Genomic DNA, 22,454 nt, shown 5'->3' on the forward strand with positions numbered 1-22,454 from the left:
GTTCAAAGATGAGAAGAAAGAACATGAAAAAAATTTATCGAGTAATCGACAACTTAAAATGAGCATTAAAAAATTGGTGCTGATGTGTAAAATTGTGGAGCTAGCAACCAAAAGTCAAAGACTTCGGTTATATATATATATATATAGATTACTACTAGTACAAAAGCTTAATTGTTATGAAATGATGAATTTATACACTATTCTAAATACCAACTAAAATTTGATTTATTGTTTGTTGCAATTATCCTATGTGGAAAATGCCAACCAGAACAACTAGGCATAAAAGGTGCATGGGGAATCAAACGTGCAAAGAAAAATTGTAACCAACTACTATTCATAGAGAATATGCCGACAGCAAATGATTTTATTCTAAAAGCTAAAGATACTTAAGACAACACAGTAAGTTTGCTATGCTTCTAAGCATGAGTACAAAACATATCCACTAATGATAGCAAATTGACCTTTCGAACATTAGCTGATCTACTTGACTTTGGTCTGTGGGTACCTTTACCAATAGGAATGAGGAGCAAATGCATTTACAAGCTACTTGAGGTACAACACTACAGTTAGTTCCTCCATTTATATGAAGCACTTGGGTTACATCATACCATGGAAGCCAGCCGAATCCAAAAGTACTGCTTTGATTTGCTCAGGCAAGACATCCTGGCCTTCCCTGCATTGCTGATGAACAAAGGAAAAAAGGAAATTAAGTCTTTGGATGACCACACTTGGCTAAAAACTGATAAGTGATAACACTCTAGATTGAAAAACCAAAAAAAGTGGCAGGCCACAATTTACAATAGAAGAAGCTCCATGAACTATGCATTAGGAATTTAGGATGCCACCAACAAAAATATGATAAGAAGGTCCATTTTCTATTGCACAGGATTTCTAAGAAATCTAATACGCATTACTACAGAATCTAGTATCAGCCAAGCTTGTGACCTGAGTACCTGACATTCAATCATCTGTTTATATGTGAAGCTTGTTCAAATTATCAAGAACCTGCCTTGCATGTCTAATTGGAATCAATAAAGACAGACAATATGGTCAAACAATTTATCTAGAAAAATAGATTTCTGTAGGCATTAAATGTTTTTGCTTCTTTATTTTCTCTTTCCACCCATTCAGCCAATCTTTACTTTTTTAAGCTATTAAAAAAACCAATTGAGGGACTGCCATTCTCTCTTTCACAATAATATGTTGTCGCCTTATAGCATTGTTAATTCTTTCAAATAATTGATCTCTCATATATCATATTATTATTGGTCTTGGTAGTGGCTTCACTCCTAAGGAATAAAAATGAGTTATTGCCTTCAAAGGCTATGGAATAAATATAGAATATATTCTGCAGGGTGTCCAAACACCATCCATCTCCATGATAAATGAATTATAAAAAAAAAAGATTCAAATGGCATAGAGGGTCATCTACATGCAAATATTGGCACTCTCATTGGTAACAATCTGTTGAAGAACCTTTTCTTATTAAAAGTAAATTCAAACAAATGACATTGAAGGGAAGCTAAAAGACTTATTAAGTAGTATTAATATGTATAAACGAGAGAGAGAGAGACAGAGAGAGAGAGAGAGAGAGAGAGAGAGAGAGAGAGAGGTTTGAACATCTATACGGATGATCTACCTATCAAAAAAGTCTGGATGATCTCAAAATGGATCTATAAAAAAAAATGATCAACAATCCTATCACCTATGCATATGGCCTACAAGTGGTACTTTGCATTAGAATCAGAGACTGGAAAAAGGGAATTCAATAAGACAAGGGGGGAATGGGCTCTCAATTTCTGGGTTTTGTCCGCATCTTAAGTGAAATTTGCTTCAATACCAAGGTCATGCTTTCAGTATAATCCATACAGGGGAACAAGGCTTCTAATTGCCTCTGCATAGGTAATCTTCTTCTTAGAAAATCATTATTGTAAAACTCAAAAGCAATAAATAAGTCACTTCTTAGTAGAGGAATTTTGCAACAATTTGGAAATACATTGTGCTCAATATATCAGAACATGAAAAGATGCAGGTGCAAAGCACCAAAAATAGAATATAATCAACAACAAAAAATTAGTGAAAGCCTCACTTTTGGTATCTGAGAAAGAAGTATACCTCAGCTCTGAAGACATCCAAAGCAAACCCATTGAAACAACTAATCACAGCCTGCTGGATGTCCAATCCCAGGTTGTCCAGCGCCCTCATAGTGGAAAGCAAGAGACCTGGTCTCCGGGCACAAAACATGTGGATATTGACAGCTCTCCCTTCCCTTACCCTAACCTCCACCTATAAAATACAGAAACCAAATAACATACTTGTCAAGCCAATGTCCTGGATTACCACAAGAAATGATTTGGTATACTCAAGAAACACTCAATAAAATCACAAATTAGGTTTAGTGATTTTAATGCACGGGCTTTATTTAAAGCAACTTTGACTCACTAACATCCTAGTTTTAGTTCAAAGGATGGAAGAAAGAAAAGAAATATATTTCTCATCCTATACACAATAAAACCTACAGCATCTCAGGACAGGACCATGCAGCGTGTGTTATACATTGAAAAGTTCACATTTTATTATAAACAGATAGCAAATCATTGGACCTCATTGTTTGCACAGCGACACACACACATATTGGCATATTTACTGCAAATGCTTTGTTTGAGTTTCCAAGAAGCAATTTCACATGCATATCAGCTCAAAGTAAAATTTTGATCCCTACCGGAGTAATAACAAATTTGGTAGAGTCCAAATCTGTGTAACATGCACACTCCACTCATAATTTGTTTCCATTTTGTGCGATGCAAGTAAAAATGCTATATGAACATGAATAAACATTTCTAACTCATTCTTTTTAGCCCATTTTGTATTGCTGTAGGAAGTAGAGCTTTAGGGGTAGGGAGTTAATCGTAGAGCTTTTGCAATACAGAGCTTCAACTAAAAAGCTCTTCAGTGTTTCGAGCGTGTGGCAAGTTATAGTGAATGGTGCTTTAAAGTTTTGGATTCATAAACTATGAACGATGAATTGTAGAGCTCTTCCCTAAAAGCTCCAAATTTAGCTTTAGCTTTTAAAACTGTTTGCAGCTTTTAAGGACCACCTTAAAAGCTATTTAGAAAAACTTCCAAGCGTTTCACAATTTCAGCTAAAAGAGCTTTAAAGCGCTTTTCAACCCCTTCAAAAGCAAAACCAGAACCCATGTCTCAAAATTAACGCCAACACTTGCATCAATGTCCTTGTTAAGTAGGTAAGAGTTCCAACAAAAGAAAGATGATAGATACCAGCACATTTCCAAATTTATAAGCATCGAGTAATTAATGAAAAACCTGAAAACATCAAATGAATACAAAGATGAGTGAAAGTTACCCTTGTAGGTTGGCTTTTAGGGCTTGGCAAGGAGCTTGGGCAAAGTTCTTCCTTGACACGGCTGGGAAGGGTAGGAGGAGTTGGTGTCAAAGGATGAAAGCTTGTAGAAGATGGCAACAAAGATCCAGGAGGGGTTGACTCCAGTTCATTATGCAGATCATTGATCCTCTGCAGAAGCTCCTTTAAGTAGTCAATGGCATCCCCAAGTATTGAAGCTCTATCCATCTATGCACAGATAAGGACTATCATCAGAAATTATGACCAACAAATCAAGGATTATAATCTCAAAAAGTCCTAAAAGCACCCAAATAATGATAAACTCCAAAAACAGTCGTTGGCCCAAGATGTTTAGATATCAAAAATTCCAGAATTTCACATAAAATGGATGAAAAATCAATTCAAAATTTAAATTAGCTGACTTTAACACACTGTTTAAGATTTCTCAAAGTTCTCTGGGGTGAAGATATAAAGGGGCATCATTCTCATCTCTTCTATCATACAGTACATATAAACTCAACATGCTTAATTATCTATGCCTTTTTTCGGGTATGTGCTAACTTATCGATGCCACTTAGTAGTCTTCCAAGACAAAGTAAAATCCATGGGAAATACTAATTAATCAAAAGCTAAAAAATGATATAAGTGATACAAAATCGAATAAAGGATGAGACTAATACCTTGCTAATCTTTGGCACAACAGACCTAAGCATGTAGAGCCTATCATTAAGCTTCTTCCTTCGCCTCCTCTCCGCCATAAGATTCTTTGCTGGCAGACCCTTCTTCTTTCCCTTCTGGTCTCCCCCACCAGTAACAGTACTGTTGGCATTAGAATTACTCCTTCCAATTTGAACATTCCCCTCCATTTTTCCAATACCATTATCATTCTCATTAAAGTCATCAGAATCGTAATTCAAACCCGAAACATCAAGGCTTCCTTCCTCAAAATCACACTCCTCACTACTCTTCTTCTTCCGCCTCCCCCTCTTCTCCAAATCCTCCTCCGAATTTTCGCCATATCTCCCGCCCGAAATCTCCAAATTTCCCAACTTCTCAGCACCTTGTCGAAGAGCTGCTCGCTTCTGAAACAGTGTGGGCTGCGTACCCACTTGAGGGAAAACCTCAAGGGGTCTCAGAGCCTTTCCTCTGTTCAGAAACAGAGCACTCCCTGAAACTGAATTGTCATTATCAAAACCCTCAAGACCCGTAGGGCTAAACCCACCACCAAGTCCAGCAGAGTTGTCTGATAAAGGAAGCAACCGAGTTGGCTGTTGAAACTCGGAGGTGGAACTCAGCTCGTGACCACCAATCTGAGAACTCAACCCAGCGAAGCCCATCAAAGCAGAGGAGTTAGAAGCAGAACCACCAGGGTTAAACGGGCCGAGCAGCCCGGTCTCGAGGCCCAAATCGAAAGCATTGTCAAAAGGGTTGGTGCAAACAGCGTTGATAAGCGAAGAGAAACAAGATTTCTGAGGCAAGAATGGGTGAGTGAACGCCTGTGAAGGAGAACAAGAAGAAGAAGAATCCAAAGGGTGCAAAAGAAGACTGTTATTGTCACTTGGGTTTGAGCAAAAACCAATGTCTCTAACATCTTGAGGGTTTGGAAGGCCATGGAGATGAAGTTCCTGATGAGATGGGTTGAGAGCGCTGTTGATGTACCACTCATTTTCAAGCATGGATTTGAAGGAAGAGAGAGGACCACTTAGAACACCCATGTTGTTGTCCTCGTCCTTATGAGCCTCTCCTTCATTGTTGTTGCTGGTTCTGTTCCAAGACGCTGTGTCTTCTTCTTCTCCTCCTCCTCCTTCTGTCCAAACGACACCGTTTGTAGCTCTCGGTAGCATCTCTCACCTGCGTTTCTTTTCAGAGGGAGAGAGAGGGAAAGGAGAGTGGCTTTTTATGTATGGATCAGTGTTCAGAGTTCAGAACATCATAGGCGAGAAGAAAGAGATGAGAGATTCTATGTATCTATCTATCTGTGTTTTAGTGTTTAAACGTTATGTAAATGAAATGTACAATGTAAAATTGTCAAGGACACTAAAAAAGAAAAAGAAAAAGAAAAAGAGAAATGTATGGAGACTGGTGTCTGTGTGTGGACTTTGATTATCTATGTATGCGTCTGCTTCACTTGCTAAAATGCTACTTTAATTTGCTTGTTTTAATAATTTTGCCCTATTTGACTTTATCCCCCAATTTGGTCACTATTATTTTTCTAATCCGTCTTTTGTCTCTTCCTTTCAATCTTTCTTTATCCTCATTTTTTTTTTTAAAAGAGACATCTTTTAGGTTTTGAGTTTTTTTTTTTTTTTTTATAACCCAATTTGAATTTTTTTTTTGTCATTTAAAAAAAAAAATTGGATTACCAAATACAATATCTCTACTAAAAATAAATAAATAAATAAATAAATAAATAATAATCTTATTATTCGGTATCATGAAAAAAGTATTTAATATTAAATGATACCACGTCATTTGTATCAAAATTTAATAAACAAAAGACACATGTGCAAAAAAAACTATCCACTAACATATGTTTTTCAATTGTTAGTAGATTAGTTATTTTTACTGATATATCTCATACTGATTGGATTTTGATATCGCTAACATAGTATCATTTGATATCAAATATTTTCTTGGTTTCATGATAGACCCAATATCTTTCTTCTTTTTCCACCCCATTTTCTAATAATAAAAATAATTATTCTCATTAAGTTAAGTTCTATAATGAACAAACGAAAAACAATAAAGAATAATAAGTCATACATAGAGCAAGCATTCTTATAACCTCTAGTAGCCATATGGGAATGTAATGGTTAAGTGTGTAACTATGGGTGTGGTTACAACTTACACATGTAACCGGTAAAAATAATACCAATTCCTCACATGTTATTTGCTCATTCGGTTATTATTACAACAAGAGATACTTTTTCCTCATTTTTAAGTTTGTAGACTCCTATTTGAAATGGTGGGTATTTAAATTAAATCGACCTAGGAAAGTTTTATCTTTTTTAAGTGAACATTTTTAAAACTCGGGAAAAAAGAGTGACATTTTAAAACAAAACAATTTCATACCATCACCTATGAAGTCGGTTCAATTTTGTCTATTAAATATAGAGTTGGTTCAATTGTGGTCCCCTACATTTGTCTTTGGTTGAATTTGACCCTTAAAAAATAAGGTGCCCCAGCATCATGTAAGTCAACTAAAGAAAACAAAAATGGAAGGACAATTCCATTTTCTTAACTTCAAGGGCCAAATATTAACTTTTTAAATTTAAAGGATTTAAATCAAACCTACCTAAAATTTATGAGACAAAATGGAATAATTTATCATTTAAAATATTATTTTGATTACAAAATTATTACAAAAAAAAAATGTAATCATTAATTATTGTGTTATTATTTTAACAATGTGCCAAAGTTTTCAATAAGTTGTAAAGCTATTTTAAATAACTTTAATAATCTATTATACTTTTTATTTTGATTAAAAATTCATTTTAAATGGTGTTGAAAGCTAGTTATTTAAGAAGGCCAGTATATTAGCTGTAGTAGGGAGGGGCTACATAGAAGATGTTAAAATTGAGAAGGAATTCTCTATATAGAGGATGAATAATATTGTACACAAGGAGGCTTGTATAATGAGGATTGGATCAGGTTAAAATTGAGAAGGAATTCTATGCATAGAAGATGAATAATATTGAACACAAGGAGGCCTGTATAAAGAGGGTTGAGATCAGGGACTAACCTAAGTTTGGGAACCACATCACAAAAGCATTTTGGAAGATGTGGCTTTGTAAAGATACCTACAAGCTGATCTTAAGAAGCAACAAAAATCAGCTAGAGAGAACCCTGAAAGAGGTGGTGCCAAACAAGATATATGAAAATCAATCTCAATATGCTTGTTCCATTCTTGGAATATATATATTATTAATTATATATGAATAGTATTCTTGTTGTCACAATATATAGGAGTAGCAAAAGATATGTACACGCCTAACTCCTGTTGAAGCCAATGTAGGCAAATGAGTTTGTCTAGAAAACTATTTAAGTGGCTACCAGGTAATGAATGTTGGATTTCAATAATGAATTTGTTTAGAAAACTTCTAATTCTGGTTTTAATTTTGATATAGAGAGAAATGAAGAACTTGTTCACCCTTCATGTGTTTGGGATATTTGAAATTTTCACACTTTTAAATTACCGCAAATAGAGACAACGCACAAATAAAGTGCACAACATTCAAATAAAATTAAAGTTTTTGAGCTTTAATTAAAATTTCTTATACTGTAAGACTAAGAAACAATGTATTCTATTGATCAATAGAGAGGGCCTTAAATTTTATTATTTTTTTGCAAGTTGAGGGGCCTTAATCTATAATAACAATAACAATAGTTATTAATTATTGTTATTATTATTGTTGTTGCTGCTTTTATTTATTTATTTTTTTCTACACTTTAAAACAAAATAAATATAGTATATAATATTGGCTAATAGGTGCCTCCTTTCATTTAAGGATCATAGGTCATTGCCTTGTGACTTAGGGGTTGAGCCCACCCTGACCACAATCATTGAAGGAAGCTCTGTTAATGAATTATCTGAATTACTAGTCACTTTCTGGCTCGTATAGAGCATGTTATAGACCAAGCCAAGGACACTTTGAGGACATCTCGGTAGTGGTTTATTATTAATATAGTGCATAAATAGTGCCTCCTTTCATTTGAGGATCATAGGTCATTGCCTTGTGACTTAGGGGTTGAGCCCACCCTGACCACAATCATTGAAGGAAGCTCTGTTAATGAATTATCTGAATTACTAGTCACTTTCTGGCTCGTATAGAGCATGTTATAGACCAAGCCAAGGACACTTTGAGGACATCTCGGTAGTGGTTTATTATTAATATAGTGCATAAATAGTGCCTCCTTTCATTTGAGGATCATAGGTCATTGCCTTGTGACTTAGGGGTTGAGCCCACCCTGACCACAATCATTGAAGGAAGCTCTGTTAATGAATTATCTGAATTACTAGTCACTTTCTGGCTCGTATAGAGCATGTTATAGACCAAGCCAAGGACACTTTGAGGACATCTCGGTAGTGGTTTATTATTAATATTGTGCATAAATAGTGTAATGAAGTGGCATATCTATATGTTTCAAAAAAAGAAGTGGCATATCTATATAAATATGCTTAGGGTATCCAGAGATGGTCTCATCATTGCTAAGGAATTGGGGCTTTGTAACTTGATTGTTGAACTAGATGCATTGAGTGTTGTTCATATGTTATCTAGTGATAAGCCAAATTTGTTAATGGAACCTTTACTGTCTGATTGCAGGAGTCTGTACAGAGCAATCTCTAACAAATGGACATAACACGTGTATCGGGAAGCCAATCAATGTGCAGACGCACTAGCTAAATTGGGATCAAGTGTTGTTTCCTCTTTTGTTGTTTTTGTTGAACCACCGCCTGTGGTGGTCAGTTTGTTAGCTCTTGATAAGGCTAGCATTTTTTGTAACAAACTTGTTAGTAGTTAATTAAATTATCTATCTTTTCTTATCAAAAAAAAAAATGCTTAGGGTATTGACTCGATTGACAGAGTTATTTATGGCTGGAAGAATGTCCAGACATCATTTAAAAAACTCTTGTCCAGGATCATGTAAATTTACTTTTAAGCAATGAATTTTTGACGTTTTCTATCCCCAAAGAAAGATCACATGCTTTACATTTAAATATTCAATATGCTAAGTTCATATATATATATATATATATATATATTAGTATATGGTTATAGATCCTTAATTCTTATTGTAGAGAGGGAAATTTTAACAAATCACAAATTGCCACTAAGCCTATGTGACATGTTGGCCAATCAAAAGGAGTCACGCGTTTCTTAGTGGGTCCTATTATTGTTATTCAGTGACAAGGAAAAATTTCCCAACTCTTAATTGTTCTGTTTTATTAAGAAGAAGAAAAAAAAAAAAAGACATTTTAATAGATATATAGACTTAAATATATAGTGTTTATTTAATATTGATTACTCTTTATTATCAGATCAAGATATTAATTAGTTATTATGTATGCAAAATTCAAACCCAAGTTCCTTATTCAACAAAAATGAACTTTATTAATTGAGTTAACTAAAAGCCATTACCTATTTATATACCTAGATTTTACTTTTTAATGATGTAGGTTTTCTTAATTATGATACATTAAGTTTGGTAATTTTTGCTAAGACATTAAGTTTTGGTAATGATGTAGGTTTTATTAATAATGATACATTAAGTTTTGGTAATGTTTATTGCATCTTTTGAATAAGATATGACAAATTAGTTACTAATAATCTTCTAAAAAAAAAGTTATTATTAAAATTTATTGAAAAATTGTGGGTTCCAATTAACTTAATTAGTAAAGTCTTTAATATTTGGGGTTTAATTCCTTGCCTATACCAAAAATCAATTGGTGTCTCAGTCAGATGATAAAGAGCTATTAGAAAGAGCGGACACTATAATTTGAAACTATTTCAAAAAAATAAATAAATTATTGAAAAAAAAAATTTTTTTTTTTGGAACATGGTAATTTTTCATTAAATTTTATATTTGAGTTAATGATAAGTGTAGGGACTCAATTTGTAACGACCCCAAAATGATGTTGGGTTCGCACGTTAAGAGCCCAAACAATATAATTTGTAGAGCGTGGGCTTGAAAGGTTAGGCCTTAGTCACCGGATGATGGTTAGTCATTGTGTTCATACAGAACTAAACCATGTTCGCTCGAGAAGTCTTTCTCCTCGATGCGGCCTGGGAGGCTCTGGCTCTAGCTCTTGGCCTTTTTTCCCAGCCCCTCCTTTTGGATTGCTTACCTCTCTTTTTATATTAGCATTTACCCCTCCTCCAACGTCCACGTGTAGGTTCAACTTTCCAGGACTGATACTTGTCCCATTAGCTCATACCCAAAGTGGTTGGGAGTGGTTGTAAAAGCTGAAAAGTATTGCTCTGTCTAGCGCAGAGTATTTAATTGCAATAATGGCAGCCTTTCCTTTGTCCTTTGTCGCCATATTGTCCAAGGGTCCTTTCTCTATCAACGCGGATGTGTCCGGTTTTTCCCAAAACTGTTCCTATACCGTTTTTGTCCTTTCTTTTAGGAGTGCCTTGGGGATGCCAAGGACAGAGTCATCCTTGGCTATGTCTCAAGGCTATTTGGACTTTTCATTGTATGTCATTGACTATATCCCTCCTCGGCTCGGGCCTTGGGCCCTAAGGTAAAGTGGGCCAGAGTCACAAATTCTCTGGCCCTACAATAAGTTTTGGTAAGATAATTTGGATTAGTTTCTAATGGGCTGCAAATGCTTCTTCTTCTTCTTCTTCTTCTTCTTCTTCTTCTTTTTTAAAGTTTTAAATTGAAGAGCATGCCACGAAATTAAAGTACTTATGAAAATATGTCAAAAAAGAATTATCAATTTTTTAGAACATGATAAATTTTTCATTGAAGTTTATACTTGAATTAACCATAAACTTTGGTATGAAAATTTGTGTTAATATTAAATGAGTTAGAAGTATTTTTATATGAATTTAAAATAAAATAGACTACAAGTAATTAAAACTGAAGGGATTATTAAAATTTATTGAAAAATTGTGGGTTCTAGTTAATTTAATTAGTAAAATTTTTGATATTTGGGGTTTAATTCCCCGCCTATATCAAAAATCAATTGGTGTCTCAATCAGATGATAAAGAGTTATCATCAAGAATGGACAATATAGTTTGAAACTATTTCAAAAAAATAAATAAATTATTGAAAAAAAAATTTTGGAACATGGTAATTTTTCATTAAATTTTATATTTGAGTTAATGATAAGTTTTGGTAAGATAATTTGGATTAGTTTCTAATGGGTTGCAAATGTTTTTTTCTTTTTTTCTTTTTAGTTTTAAATTGAAGAGCACGCCACGAAATTAAAGCACTTATGAAAATATGTCGAAAAGGAATTATCAATTTTTTAGAACATGATAAATTTTTCATTGAAGTTTATACTTGAATTAACAATAAACTTTGGTATGAAATTTTGTGTTAATATTAAATGAGTTAGAAGTATTTTTATATGAATTTAAAATAAAATAAACTACAAGTGGTTAAAACTGGAGGGATTATTAAAATTTAATTTGTATCTTTATAGAACTTTCACTTTAATATATTACATAAATATAAATAGTTCAAGGTTCGTGCGTTGCAGGAAGCTTATATAATAAATGCTTTGGAGGGGAGAATAATCAAGACAAATAAATTTGATTCCTACATTAATGATTTAGTTTAGAAAAAATCCAAATCCTGACCAATTAGGAGGTATGGAAAACACTTGCTGAAGGCAACAAACGATGAAAACGATAAAGATCGTCCCATATGAGCGGAAGACAACAAAAGATTGAGTTGTGTAACTTGTGATCGAAGTTTTGTTAGTCAAATTGAATAAGTCTTTAATAAACCTATAGTTGACTGGTGCATAGTTGATTTAAAGTCTTTAATAGTGGAGTTAAAATCTCTTGGAGCAGAGAGAGGGTGGCCACTTAACTTAACTTTTTTTTTTTTTTTTTTTACTTGTGAGAAAGGCCACTTAACTTAACTTGATAAGAAGATGATAGCTACATGACGCAAACGCTATTTTTAGGACATAATTTTTATTATATAGAGTATGATATAGATGTGAAATCTAATTGAAAGACAATTTACAAAATTTAAATAGTGTAATTAAAAGATAATTTAATTTCTTTATTAAACTTTCGCTTTAATATATTTTATAACTTTATTCCGACTATTAATAATTTGTGTTAATTAGATCAAGTAAATAATGTCATGATGACTCATGAGTTACTCATTCACTAATAAATGTATACTAAATTTTTTTAAAAATAAATAAAACAAAATCATCAACCTTCTCTCCCTCTTTCACATACATTATGTGGGTCCGGGAGGTCTACAATCTGGCCCAAACTCTATCTGGGCCCAGGGCCCGTGCTGAGGAGGTATTTTGCTAAGGTCGAGTAATCGATGGCCGGGGTGTCAAAGGGAATGGCTGAGAAACTACCCTGTCCTCGGCATTCCAGAACTTCAATAGGAAGACCAACATCCTGGTGGAGGCTATCCCCAAACAGCCCCCTGAAGGGGATGTGTGTGGAATGGGGCCCGTAGGGAAGCAGGGTATAGGATTGGATCAAGAAAAATGCGTCCCCTCCGCATTAAATGCCTCTGCCAACGCCCAGATCCGATTAATGAGAAAAGACGTTTGGACGGTGTAAACTTCGATCTACGCAACTAATAGAAAGTAAGAGGGGACGGTTGATGGGATGGATACAGAAATAAGCACCTGCCTGACCAACAAGTGGAGGGCTAGGATCAACCAAAACGGACTATATAATAAAAAGATAGGTGCACCAAGGAAGGGGCTGGGAAAAATGGCCAAAAACCAGAGTCTCCCAGCCCACCTCCAGGAGAAAGACTCCAGGGGTGAAGAAAACTTAACCATACATGAACACTACGAAAAACCCATCACCTAGTGACCAAGGCCTAGCCTTTCAAACCCACACTCTACAAATGATATTGTTTGAGCCATTTCACGTGCGAACCCAACATTGTTACGGTTCGTCACGAATCGAGTCCTTACAATTGGCGCCGTCTGTGGGAAAGGCTTGTGTGTTGGTATAGGCGGTAGGTTGAGAGAGTTCCTTCGTCATTTCTAACAACTCCTTCGTCATTTCTAACAACTGGTTATAGAGTTTTAGTGTAAAGTTCCGCTAGGGGCTACGCTTCTTGACTAGGGGCTACACTAGGTAGCGTTAGTCGCATGGATAACTCTAGGGGCTCGGTCGAGGAGCTAACTCCCCTAAAGCCAAGGTCCCACGCAATGAGAAAACTGGGTTTTGGACAGAACCAAGGCATTGCATAGTCCTCGGACTCAAGCCTATGGGGAAACCAACTACTTGGATGAAGAAAAACTAGGTTTTGGACAGAATCAAGGCATTGCATGGTCCTCGGACTCAAGCCTATGGGGAAACCAACTACTTGGATGAAACTTAAGTGCTAAGCAGGACTTGGCAGTTGCATGCAATATCTGAAGTGATGCCTATATCTTAGTTGAACGAGGGTTAGAAATGAGTCTAAAGGCTCTGCAGGTGCAAGTAAGCTAGGGTTTTGAAACATGATGTTAAAGGTATTGCATGCACAAATATTCGTACATGTTAAAATGAATCAGAGTAGAATGCATAAACAATATTACGTATCAACGAGGGTAGCTAACAAATAACCAAAAGGAAAAAGGAAAAGCAAGATTTTATATATACATGTTCAAACGCTTGCAAAGTATCAACAGATTAGAAAGTTTTCAAAATAAAAAGAAACAAGTTAATAGCTAAATTAGAATCGGATACAAAAGCCTAGCCAGGATTTCTACTTTTCTACTTTTTCGTCGGTCACGTCCTGAGAGGAAGGAACGGGATCAGCTTCGACGCCCTGGAGGATGGTCCCTTCTGGGGAAGGCTGAACAGGGTCAGCATTGGTACTCTGGGGGACCACAGTAAGGGGAATGACCTGTGGCGGCTGGGCAAGTGTGGCTGGCTCCTCCGTACTAGACACCTGAATGCCAACCGCGGGCTCAGCAACCTCTTTAGGTGCCTCAGGATCCACATGCTGAGATATCACTATCACATCCTGAAGTTCTCCCTCTTTGAGCGCCTTGCCAGAAGAGCCGCTGGCCTGTAAGTCTTCCGACTGAGTGACCCCTTCCTCGGGTTGGTCACCCGTAGCCACAGAGCTAGAGGAAGTGACCTCGCGGATGGCTGTAGGGTAGAACACGTTCTCCGCCTTCCACAGGTCAGATGAAGCATCCACCCCAGCTCGCTTCAGTGCCTCCTCCCAAACCTGAGAGCAATAAAACCTGCATACTCCAGGAATCTGGGCCTTAAGGGTGGCTTGGGTTTCAGCCACTCCCATATTATAACCATCATCCTTGACCGTTTCCTTGGCAGCCTCTGCCTCATTCCTAGCAAACTCGGCCTCCTGCTTAGCCCTTAGGACTTCCTCACGGGCGTATTCCACTACCCCTTTGTCATGCACAGCCGCGGCCAGCTGCTTTTTTAAACCCTCGATCAGGTATTTGGCTATTCGCAACTAATCCTCGGCTTCGAGTACGCGCTTTGTTTGGTCCTCGGCCTGTTTTTGAGCGTTGGCTAGGCCCGCCGAGACGTTATCCCTCTCACGGATAGTCATTGTTAAATCAGCCTTGACTTTGGCAATTCATCCTCGGAGGCTTCGAGAGTCTTCGAGGCCGTTATACGCCTCTTGTGTTCGGTCTCGGCCACCTTACTCCTGTTATTCACCTCTTCCTCCATCCTATAGGTAGCCTGGAAAGCCTGGCAAGGGAGATGAGCATGTAGTTAGTGGTAAACCAATGGCAAGAGTTAATAAGGTATTAGGGTTTAAGAAATCTTACCATCCCCAAGTACCTCTTAGTACTGAGGAAGACCTTCTGCAACCTCATTCTCTTCAGTTCATCCATGTCATTAGGGAGCAACATGGTTCTCCCTAATGCGTCTGCCACGTAGCCACCCTCGCCATCTCCGAGGTCCCTTAGGGATGCCGTTTCCAGTAGTCGACCCCCGTGAAGCATTGGGGCAGGAAGCCAGGCACTCGGCAAGGACTGAGCCTCAGTCCCTTTTCCCTTGCCTTGGGAGGATTGGGCTGCAGTTTCTTTGCCCTTGCTCTGAGGCCCGATCTTCAGTTGTTTAGTGCGTGGAGCCTCCTCCTTCTCCTTAGGAGGTGGGGATTTTCCTTCGTCCACGACGTCCTTGCCCTTGGGGCTCCTCTTTCTCTTGGAATCAGCGCCCTTAGATCGAGGAGGCCGAGCTGGTTGGGAGGAAGTAGGGAGTTCGGGGCGGGTGGATTGTGGCTGAGACTTAGTGGAGGATGACCTGGTTTGGATAGTAATGGGCCGAGGTGGTGGAAGAGGAGCATCGGGTTTTGGTGTTTCCTGTGTATCCTTCCCTGGTTGGCCTTCCAGGAGTTGGAGAAGGGGGGTCAAAGGTATTCTCTTGAGTCCCATCTCGGCTTGAGAAGAGGTGCCTATTGACGACAATTCTGCCTCGAACAAGGCTGGGTCACCTATGTCACCAGGAGGATCCTCGGATTGGTAGGCTTGGTCAAATACCCCAAAACCTTCCTCGGGTCGATTTGGCTCGCCTTCGTCCTCTGCTACTTGATGAGACGAGGAGGGGCCCACTTGTGGGATGTTCCCGGGGACAGCTGGCTCCTGGGAAATTAAAAATCCCGTTTCAACTGCGGTAATTTTTGGAAGCCAAGGACGGCGGGCGCTGATCACGTGCCTTGCGTCCGCAAATGACTTCTGAACAGGAGGGTACTCTAGTATTTTGTGAGCTGCTCGGACTTGACCATCCCTTTCATTCACAAAAACCGCCGCTTGTAAAACGGTCTCTAAGTCCGCCCGGTTGACTAAGTGAAAATGCCGCGTGTGGGCGTGTGGATCTACAAAAAGACAAACACGTATGCATAGTTAGTTACCGAACAACATTATAGTAGAATGGCATAAAGGGTCATCTCCCTTCCGTTCCCAGTACCCCACCTGGTTCTCCTTCTACTATGGGGCACGGATCGCCATCGTGCCATTCTCTAGAGACGATAAGGAAATCCTTGTTCAATCCCTTGTTGGAGTCAGGGAGGCATTGGATTAACCGAACCCTCTCGTCCCTCGACTTCATGTAGTAGGATTTCCCCTTCAATTTTTGGAGGTTATAGCACCAGTTCACATCGTGATGGGTCAGTCTTAACCCCATCTTCTCATTTAAAGCGTCCTCGCAACCTAGAATCCTAAAAACGTTGCCGGCACACTGGGTGGGGGCTAAACGGAAATGTCTGAGGTAACCCCTCATCACTAGCCTCATAGGGATTCTCATACCTCCCTCAACAAAGGCGAGGACGGGAATTACAACCGCGCCCGTTCCCCTCTTATAGTGCCATTCCCCCATCTTACAGTGCTCCAGACTTACGTTGGGGGGAATCCTATAATCATCGATGAACTTATTCATTGCCTCTTCAGTATCGACTAACTTCCTCAGTCTCAACTTAGTCATCTTTGTGATTTACTAAACAAACCCGACCCGCGACGGGAAAAGAAAGGGAGCCAAAGAGAAATAAACCCAGAAAAGAAAAAGCACGAGTTAATGGAGGTAGGGAACTTACATAAGAGAAGAATTACGCTTCGGATAGGCTTTATGTGCTTGAGATAGACTTGAATTTGGGCGGAAGTTCAGATGAATCCAGGATACACGCACTAAAACTCTTAAGTGTAGAACTGAAGAGACGGATCCATCCCCAAAAAAATCTTTTATACTTTTTAGGGTAACTGCACACCTTTTTCCGCCCAAAAAGACCAGAAGATCACCACCGTTCGATTTCCATCATACCATAGAACGTGGGAAGCACAAAGCCGCCCGTATTTAATGAGGCCACGTTTCGCTTTCCAACGGCTCTAGGAACGTGCCTTGGGCAGACGAAAAACCTCGGGAACCGATAAGTGACAAGGATTGACAGGCATTGGCAGATCTCTGATGTCATCAAAACCCTCCTATCCGTCCGAGAAGATGGATAACAGGGTTTTGAGGGGCTATTGTGGGTCCGGGAGGTTTACAATCCGGCCCAAACTCTATCTGGGCCCAGGGCCCGTGCCGAGGAGGTATTTTGCCGAGGACAAGTAATCGATGGCTGGAGTGTCAAGGGGAATGGCTGAAAAACTACCCTGTCCTCGGCATTCCAAAACTTCAATAGGAAGACCAATATCCTGATGGAGGCTATCCCCAAACAGCCCCCTGAAGGGGATGTGTGTGGAATGGGGCCCGTAGGGAAGCAGGGTATAGGATTGGATCAAGGAAAATGCGTCCCCTCCGCATTAAATTCCTCTGCCAACGCCCAGATCCAATTAATGAGAAAAGACGTTTGGACGGTGTAAACTTCGATCTACGCAACTAATAGAAAGTAAGAGGGGACGGTTGATGGGATGGATACAGAAATAAACACCTGCCTGACCAACAAGTGAAGGGCTAGGATCAACCAAGACGGACTATATAATAAAAAGATAGGTGCACCAAGGAAGGGGCTGGGAAAAATGGCCAAAAACCAGAGCCTCCCAGCCCACCTCCAGGAGAAAGACTCGAGGGGTGAAGAAAACTTAACCATGCATGAACACCACTAAAAACCCACCACCTGGTGACCAAGGCCTAACCTTTCAAACTCACACTCTACAAATAATATTGTTTGGGCCATTTCACGTGCGAACCCAACACTGTTACGGTTCGTCACGAATCGAGTCCTTACACATTAAAATATAACTTTAGAGGAAAATAAAATGTTTAAACCCATTGTTGGTTCATAAAATTTAGCCCATGAACGATTTTAGTCTCAAAAGTTTTAAATGATTGCTTTTAGTCTCTCTTACATTAATATTGATTCATAAAAATTAACATACCATCACTTTGTGGAAATATCTTACCTAACTTTTTGCTGAAAACTTTTTGATGAATTGAAAATATGCTAAAATATATTTGTATCATAAAAAAGTTTAAAAAAAAAAATGCGAGAAAAATGAGGTTTTAAAAAGTTACACATAAAAGTTAAAAACTAAAACTTAAAACTAACGCCAAAACCCACCCATATATAAGTGTTATAAGCTAGCTTATTGTTGTTTTTTTTTTTTTTTTCCTTACTATTTATGAGTCTTACGAGTTTTACCTTTTATTTGTAATAATTTCAACAAAAAGTTAGAAAAATTGTTCTCAAATGAATAACGAAAATAATCACTTCATGTTTTTTAGGAACTAAAATCGACCACTTCAAGTTTTTTAAAGACTAAAAGCGATCAATTTGAGTTTCCTAGAGACTATGAGCAATCAATTTAAACTTTAGGGACTAAAATTATTAATAAACTAAATTTCAGAGACCAATAGTATATTTGTGTCAAAATAAAGCAAATTCTGAGGAAAATAAGCATCCATCTCATAGGTTTTTTTCACAACTTGGTTGGTTGTTATGAGTAAAAATTATTATTATTATTATTTTATTAGTGGAATATAAAATTTGGAACATAAGATTTGTAATCGGTTACTACCAATTAGCCAGTATATCTATTGATCATACCTGAATGATAGCACCAAGCCTTCTCATTGCCATTGGTTAATATTTTTATTTGCTTTTTCTGCATTGAGCTATTCTCATTTGTGACTCGTGAGTTCGACATTCACATATTGTAAAATAGATATCGGGATCTATTCTTCACAATCCAAACGCTGAAAACACATATTAATATATTGGAGTATAGTTAATTAGTAAAAGAAAAAGATTCACTTTGCTTCCTTTTATACTTTATGGTACTTTTTGCACAAGTCCATCGGCTTGAGGATGAAACCAAAGACGATGTGTACGTATATCCTGATCACCTCATGATAATATATTTTAGATATAAAGCTAGTAAAAAGAGAATCACTTGGTGGCATCTTAAATTTAATTATACTAAACTATATACCCGTGGCTATAGGACAATTCAAGCATTGGGACCTCTTCTAATCATTAATCAAAGAAGGTGCATGCGTAGCAGATTTGTTATACATATATGTATAGGTTTATAATTTGCATGCATTGCTGATTGGAGGTATATAGATTCGTAGATATATGTACGTAGCCTTCCTTAAATGAGATCACATAGACGATGTGTTTTTTCATAATTCCATTTCACTGCCTGAGTTGAGAGATTTCTGACATGAATGCATGGATTCAATTATTTTTGACACACAGAATAACAACAACTTCCCTTAATTTTAAAATATACCTACCACTCTGCCAGATCTACAGGGCCAGTGGTTTTTCCTTTTTCCTTCATTTTATTTTACAAGATTTTCCATTTTATTTTTTGTTTTATGGCTCATTTTAATCCATTTTGACCATTGGAATTGGGATAAATAAAATTTGCACGTGGTCACAAATTAAATAACTAAAAGTTAGCGGAACCTATTATGAAATACTAATTTATTTGAAATTGATCTATTTCATGACTTAGATTAACATTATAAATTTAAAAGTATATTTAATGTTACATTATTTTAAAATGGGTACTATTAACGAATACCCTTATGACATTTGTTAATAAATTATTTTAGAAAAAAAATTTATACCATTTCCTTGAGAAATATATATATATATATATATATATAAAAGTTGTCAAAAATGGCAGTTATTTTTTTCCCATAAAAAATTTGTAAAAATATTTCTTAAACTAATGCCTTAGCACATCGGTTAACTTTTCCCTTAAAAATTTATGGGGAAAATTAATAAATACTTTAAGGACATTAGTTCAAGAAATGTTCTTAAAAAACTTTTTATGAGAAGAGAAAAAAAAAAATTGACTGTTTATATATTTCTTATAAAAATAATGGGTCATGTTAACGGATGCCTTTAAGATAATTGTTAATAAACTATAATAGAAAAATTTTGACATCACTTTTATGAAAAATATAAAAAATTATTAACAACATTTATTGTTTTATCATTCTCTCAATAAAATGCTTTTAAAAATATTTCCTAAACCAATGCCCTAAGAGCATTTGTTAGGGACCTTAGGGTATTTGTTAACATTTCTATAAAAAATATATATATATCAAAACCTCCATAAAATGATTTATTAATAATTGCGGAATTTCCCTAAAGTTCCCCTTTTAACATGATCCAAAATTTATATCTAACATGGCTACTTGAACGCAGAGATGGCCTCTTTCATTAATTGCCTCAAAACACTGGAAGTCTGGAATAATTGATCGGTTCAACATGGAAGTAATGTACACGGTTCCACATAGAAAGAGAACTCCCATTTGCCATTTGCAGCATGCAATGCAAATTGCAAAAAACTTTCGGAATAAATTTTCCAGAAGAAAACCCAAGTTTCTCGTGATTCCTTTCCATTCACCGCACCTACTTTACTCGCCAATCAAATTTGAAAACTCCTCCTAATCCCACTTTTCAATTCCCTCTTCTTAATTCAACGATTGCCTTGATTCCCTTCCACTTCCACTTCCACTTCTTCCTCTCTCTTTCTCTCTAAACCAACAGATTCACCAAACTTCAAGATCTTGACATTATAATCAATAAAAGTGTACGACCAAAACCTCCTAGCTAGTCGCTTTTTTGTTGGTTTTCAGTGCCTTTCATCGTTCATGACAAACGTAGACACCTTTAACTCATTATATAACTGATATTTCTGCATCATTATCGATTACAAAACTCACAAGTAGTTTAGCAAAACAAGCAGGCTGCGCCTCTAGTTGCGTGGCCAATCTAAATTTCCCTGTCGCATAACGTATATTTCTGGTTTGAGTGGTTTCACTTTGTAATTTTCATTTATTTTTACTATTGTATTTGTAACTGAAGTCACGTGATACTAGTGTGGATAACTTGAGACACACACGTGGCACACATGCAACTACTTGGAGCAAAGGGGACTGAGTAATAAAAGCGTGGGTCCTACAACAACATGCAAGGCCAAAAGACATGGTTGTACCCGCCGTTTATTGCTTGTTTTGTTACTTGGCCTTTTGCCCGACAAGTCAATTGGAACACCATGTGCTGATCATGATGGCTCTTTTGAGTCTCAACGTTTCCAGTTTTTACGAAGAAAAGCTTAGGAACTTGAATTTGTAAGCATAGAAAGTAGTAACACCCTCCCAAACCAAAAAAATGAAAAAAAAAAAAAAAAATTATATTGTATTTCGGTTTACTGTCAATTTAGTTTCTACATTTTGAATCAATTTAGTTATGATTTTTTAACTTTTAGTAATTTCCATTATTGAGTTGATGACAAAGACCAAAATGGTATTTTGAAAAAAAGAGAGAAAACAAAAAAAGGAGGAGGAAGGTAGAAGGAAGGTGACGAGCCCATGAAAGCTTAAAAAAGGAGGACCATGCTGAACCGTACCAGTACTGCCATGAAAGGTTAAATAAATAGCCCAAGAAAGCTTTGAGCCTATTTGTTTGCTAAGTAATTGCCCACTCACTCAAAAAGGTTCTTGTATAGGTTTTGTTTTCTTAATGTATCCCCAAATGACCCAGGCCAGACAATGAACCATCGTACAAATAATACTTCCAACTTTTAGTAAGGAGTTATAGGTGGGTGATTATTCGGAAAATGATACCCTTCATTTTCAATAAATTCATTTTATGGCACTATGTGCATTGATAGATTCAAAATTTTTCTCAAAAAAAAAAGATTCAAAAAATAAATTGTAGTAATTATGAAATAAACTTTCATAATGAAATGAAATGAAGATGATTATGTTCTTACCATTAAGGAATTCACTTAAAAAAAAAAAAAAAAACAAAGAATTCAAATGCAAATTATCATATTGTTTTTTTTTTTGTGGGGAGGGAAAATCTAAATTCAAATTCTTTCTAACGATACTACTAAGTGTCTGTTTGACAAAGATTATTTTTACCAATTTATTTTACTATTCAGTTTATTTTTACTACTATTTACGGATCTCATTATACTTTTTGGTACTATTCATGAATCTTATTGTACTATTTTAGCTTACTTTTATCTTTATTTACGGTACTTTCAGCAAAAAAAATTCAATTTCAGTAAAATAAGTGGATCTCAAACAGACCCTATAAGTTGCCAAGCTCTTGACATCAAATTATTTGTCCATTTGATAAATGATAATAGTAGTTGGCTAAGTAACTCTTCCGCTGCAATTCAAAATGTCTTAAGAAAAATTGGGTCAAGTTTAAATTTTCAAAACATATATTTTGAGAGGAAAAAAAAACTATAATATCATCCTTGTAATAAATTAAACCTCATACTTCTACATGTATCCTTCACACACTTCCATTATTGTACCAAACACTTAGAAATTATGCAACACTTGAGTTTAGATCATAAATAAGGTTTTGTTTGGAAAAATAATTTAATGTGGGAGCTTAAAGTATGATGGTCATTTGTCTCAAGAATGAAACTATTGATTTCTTTTTTTAATTTCCTTTTATATATTGTGAATTTAGTTAGCTTGACTC

The 22,454-nt window shown here is 36.6% G+C and overlaps 1 protein-coding gene across 1 annotated transcript; it reads right to left on the reverse strand.

Annotated features, from left to right (window-relative positions):
* Positions 1 to 305: 305 nt before the first annotated feature.
* LOC115976367 (transcription factor ICE1) lies at positions 306 to 5,457 on the reverse strand. Its single transcript, XM_031097597.1, has 4 exons — positions 4,042 to 5,457; positions 3,365 to 3,589; positions 2,116 to 2,286; positions 306 to 681 (listed from the first exon to the last, which is right to left on the reverse strand). The coding sequence occupies exons 1-4, from the start codon at positions 5,203 to 5,205 to the stop codon at positions 598 to 600; spliced, it is 1,644 nt and encodes a 547-aa protein (XP_030953457.1). The 5' UTR covers positions 5,206 to 5,457; the 3' UTR covers positions 306 to 597.
* Between the last annotated feature and the right edge of the window lie 16,997 nt (positions 5,458 to 22,454).

The sequence above is a fragment of the Quercus lobata genome, chromosome 2 (genome assembly GCF_001633185.2).
Source record: "Quercus lobata isolate SW786 chromosome 2, ValleyOak3.0 Primary Assembly, whole genome shotgun sequence".
In the NCBI taxonomy this organism is placed as follows: Eukaryota; Viridiplantae; Streptophyta; class Magnoliopsida; order Fagales; family Fagaceae; genus Quercus; species Quercus lobata.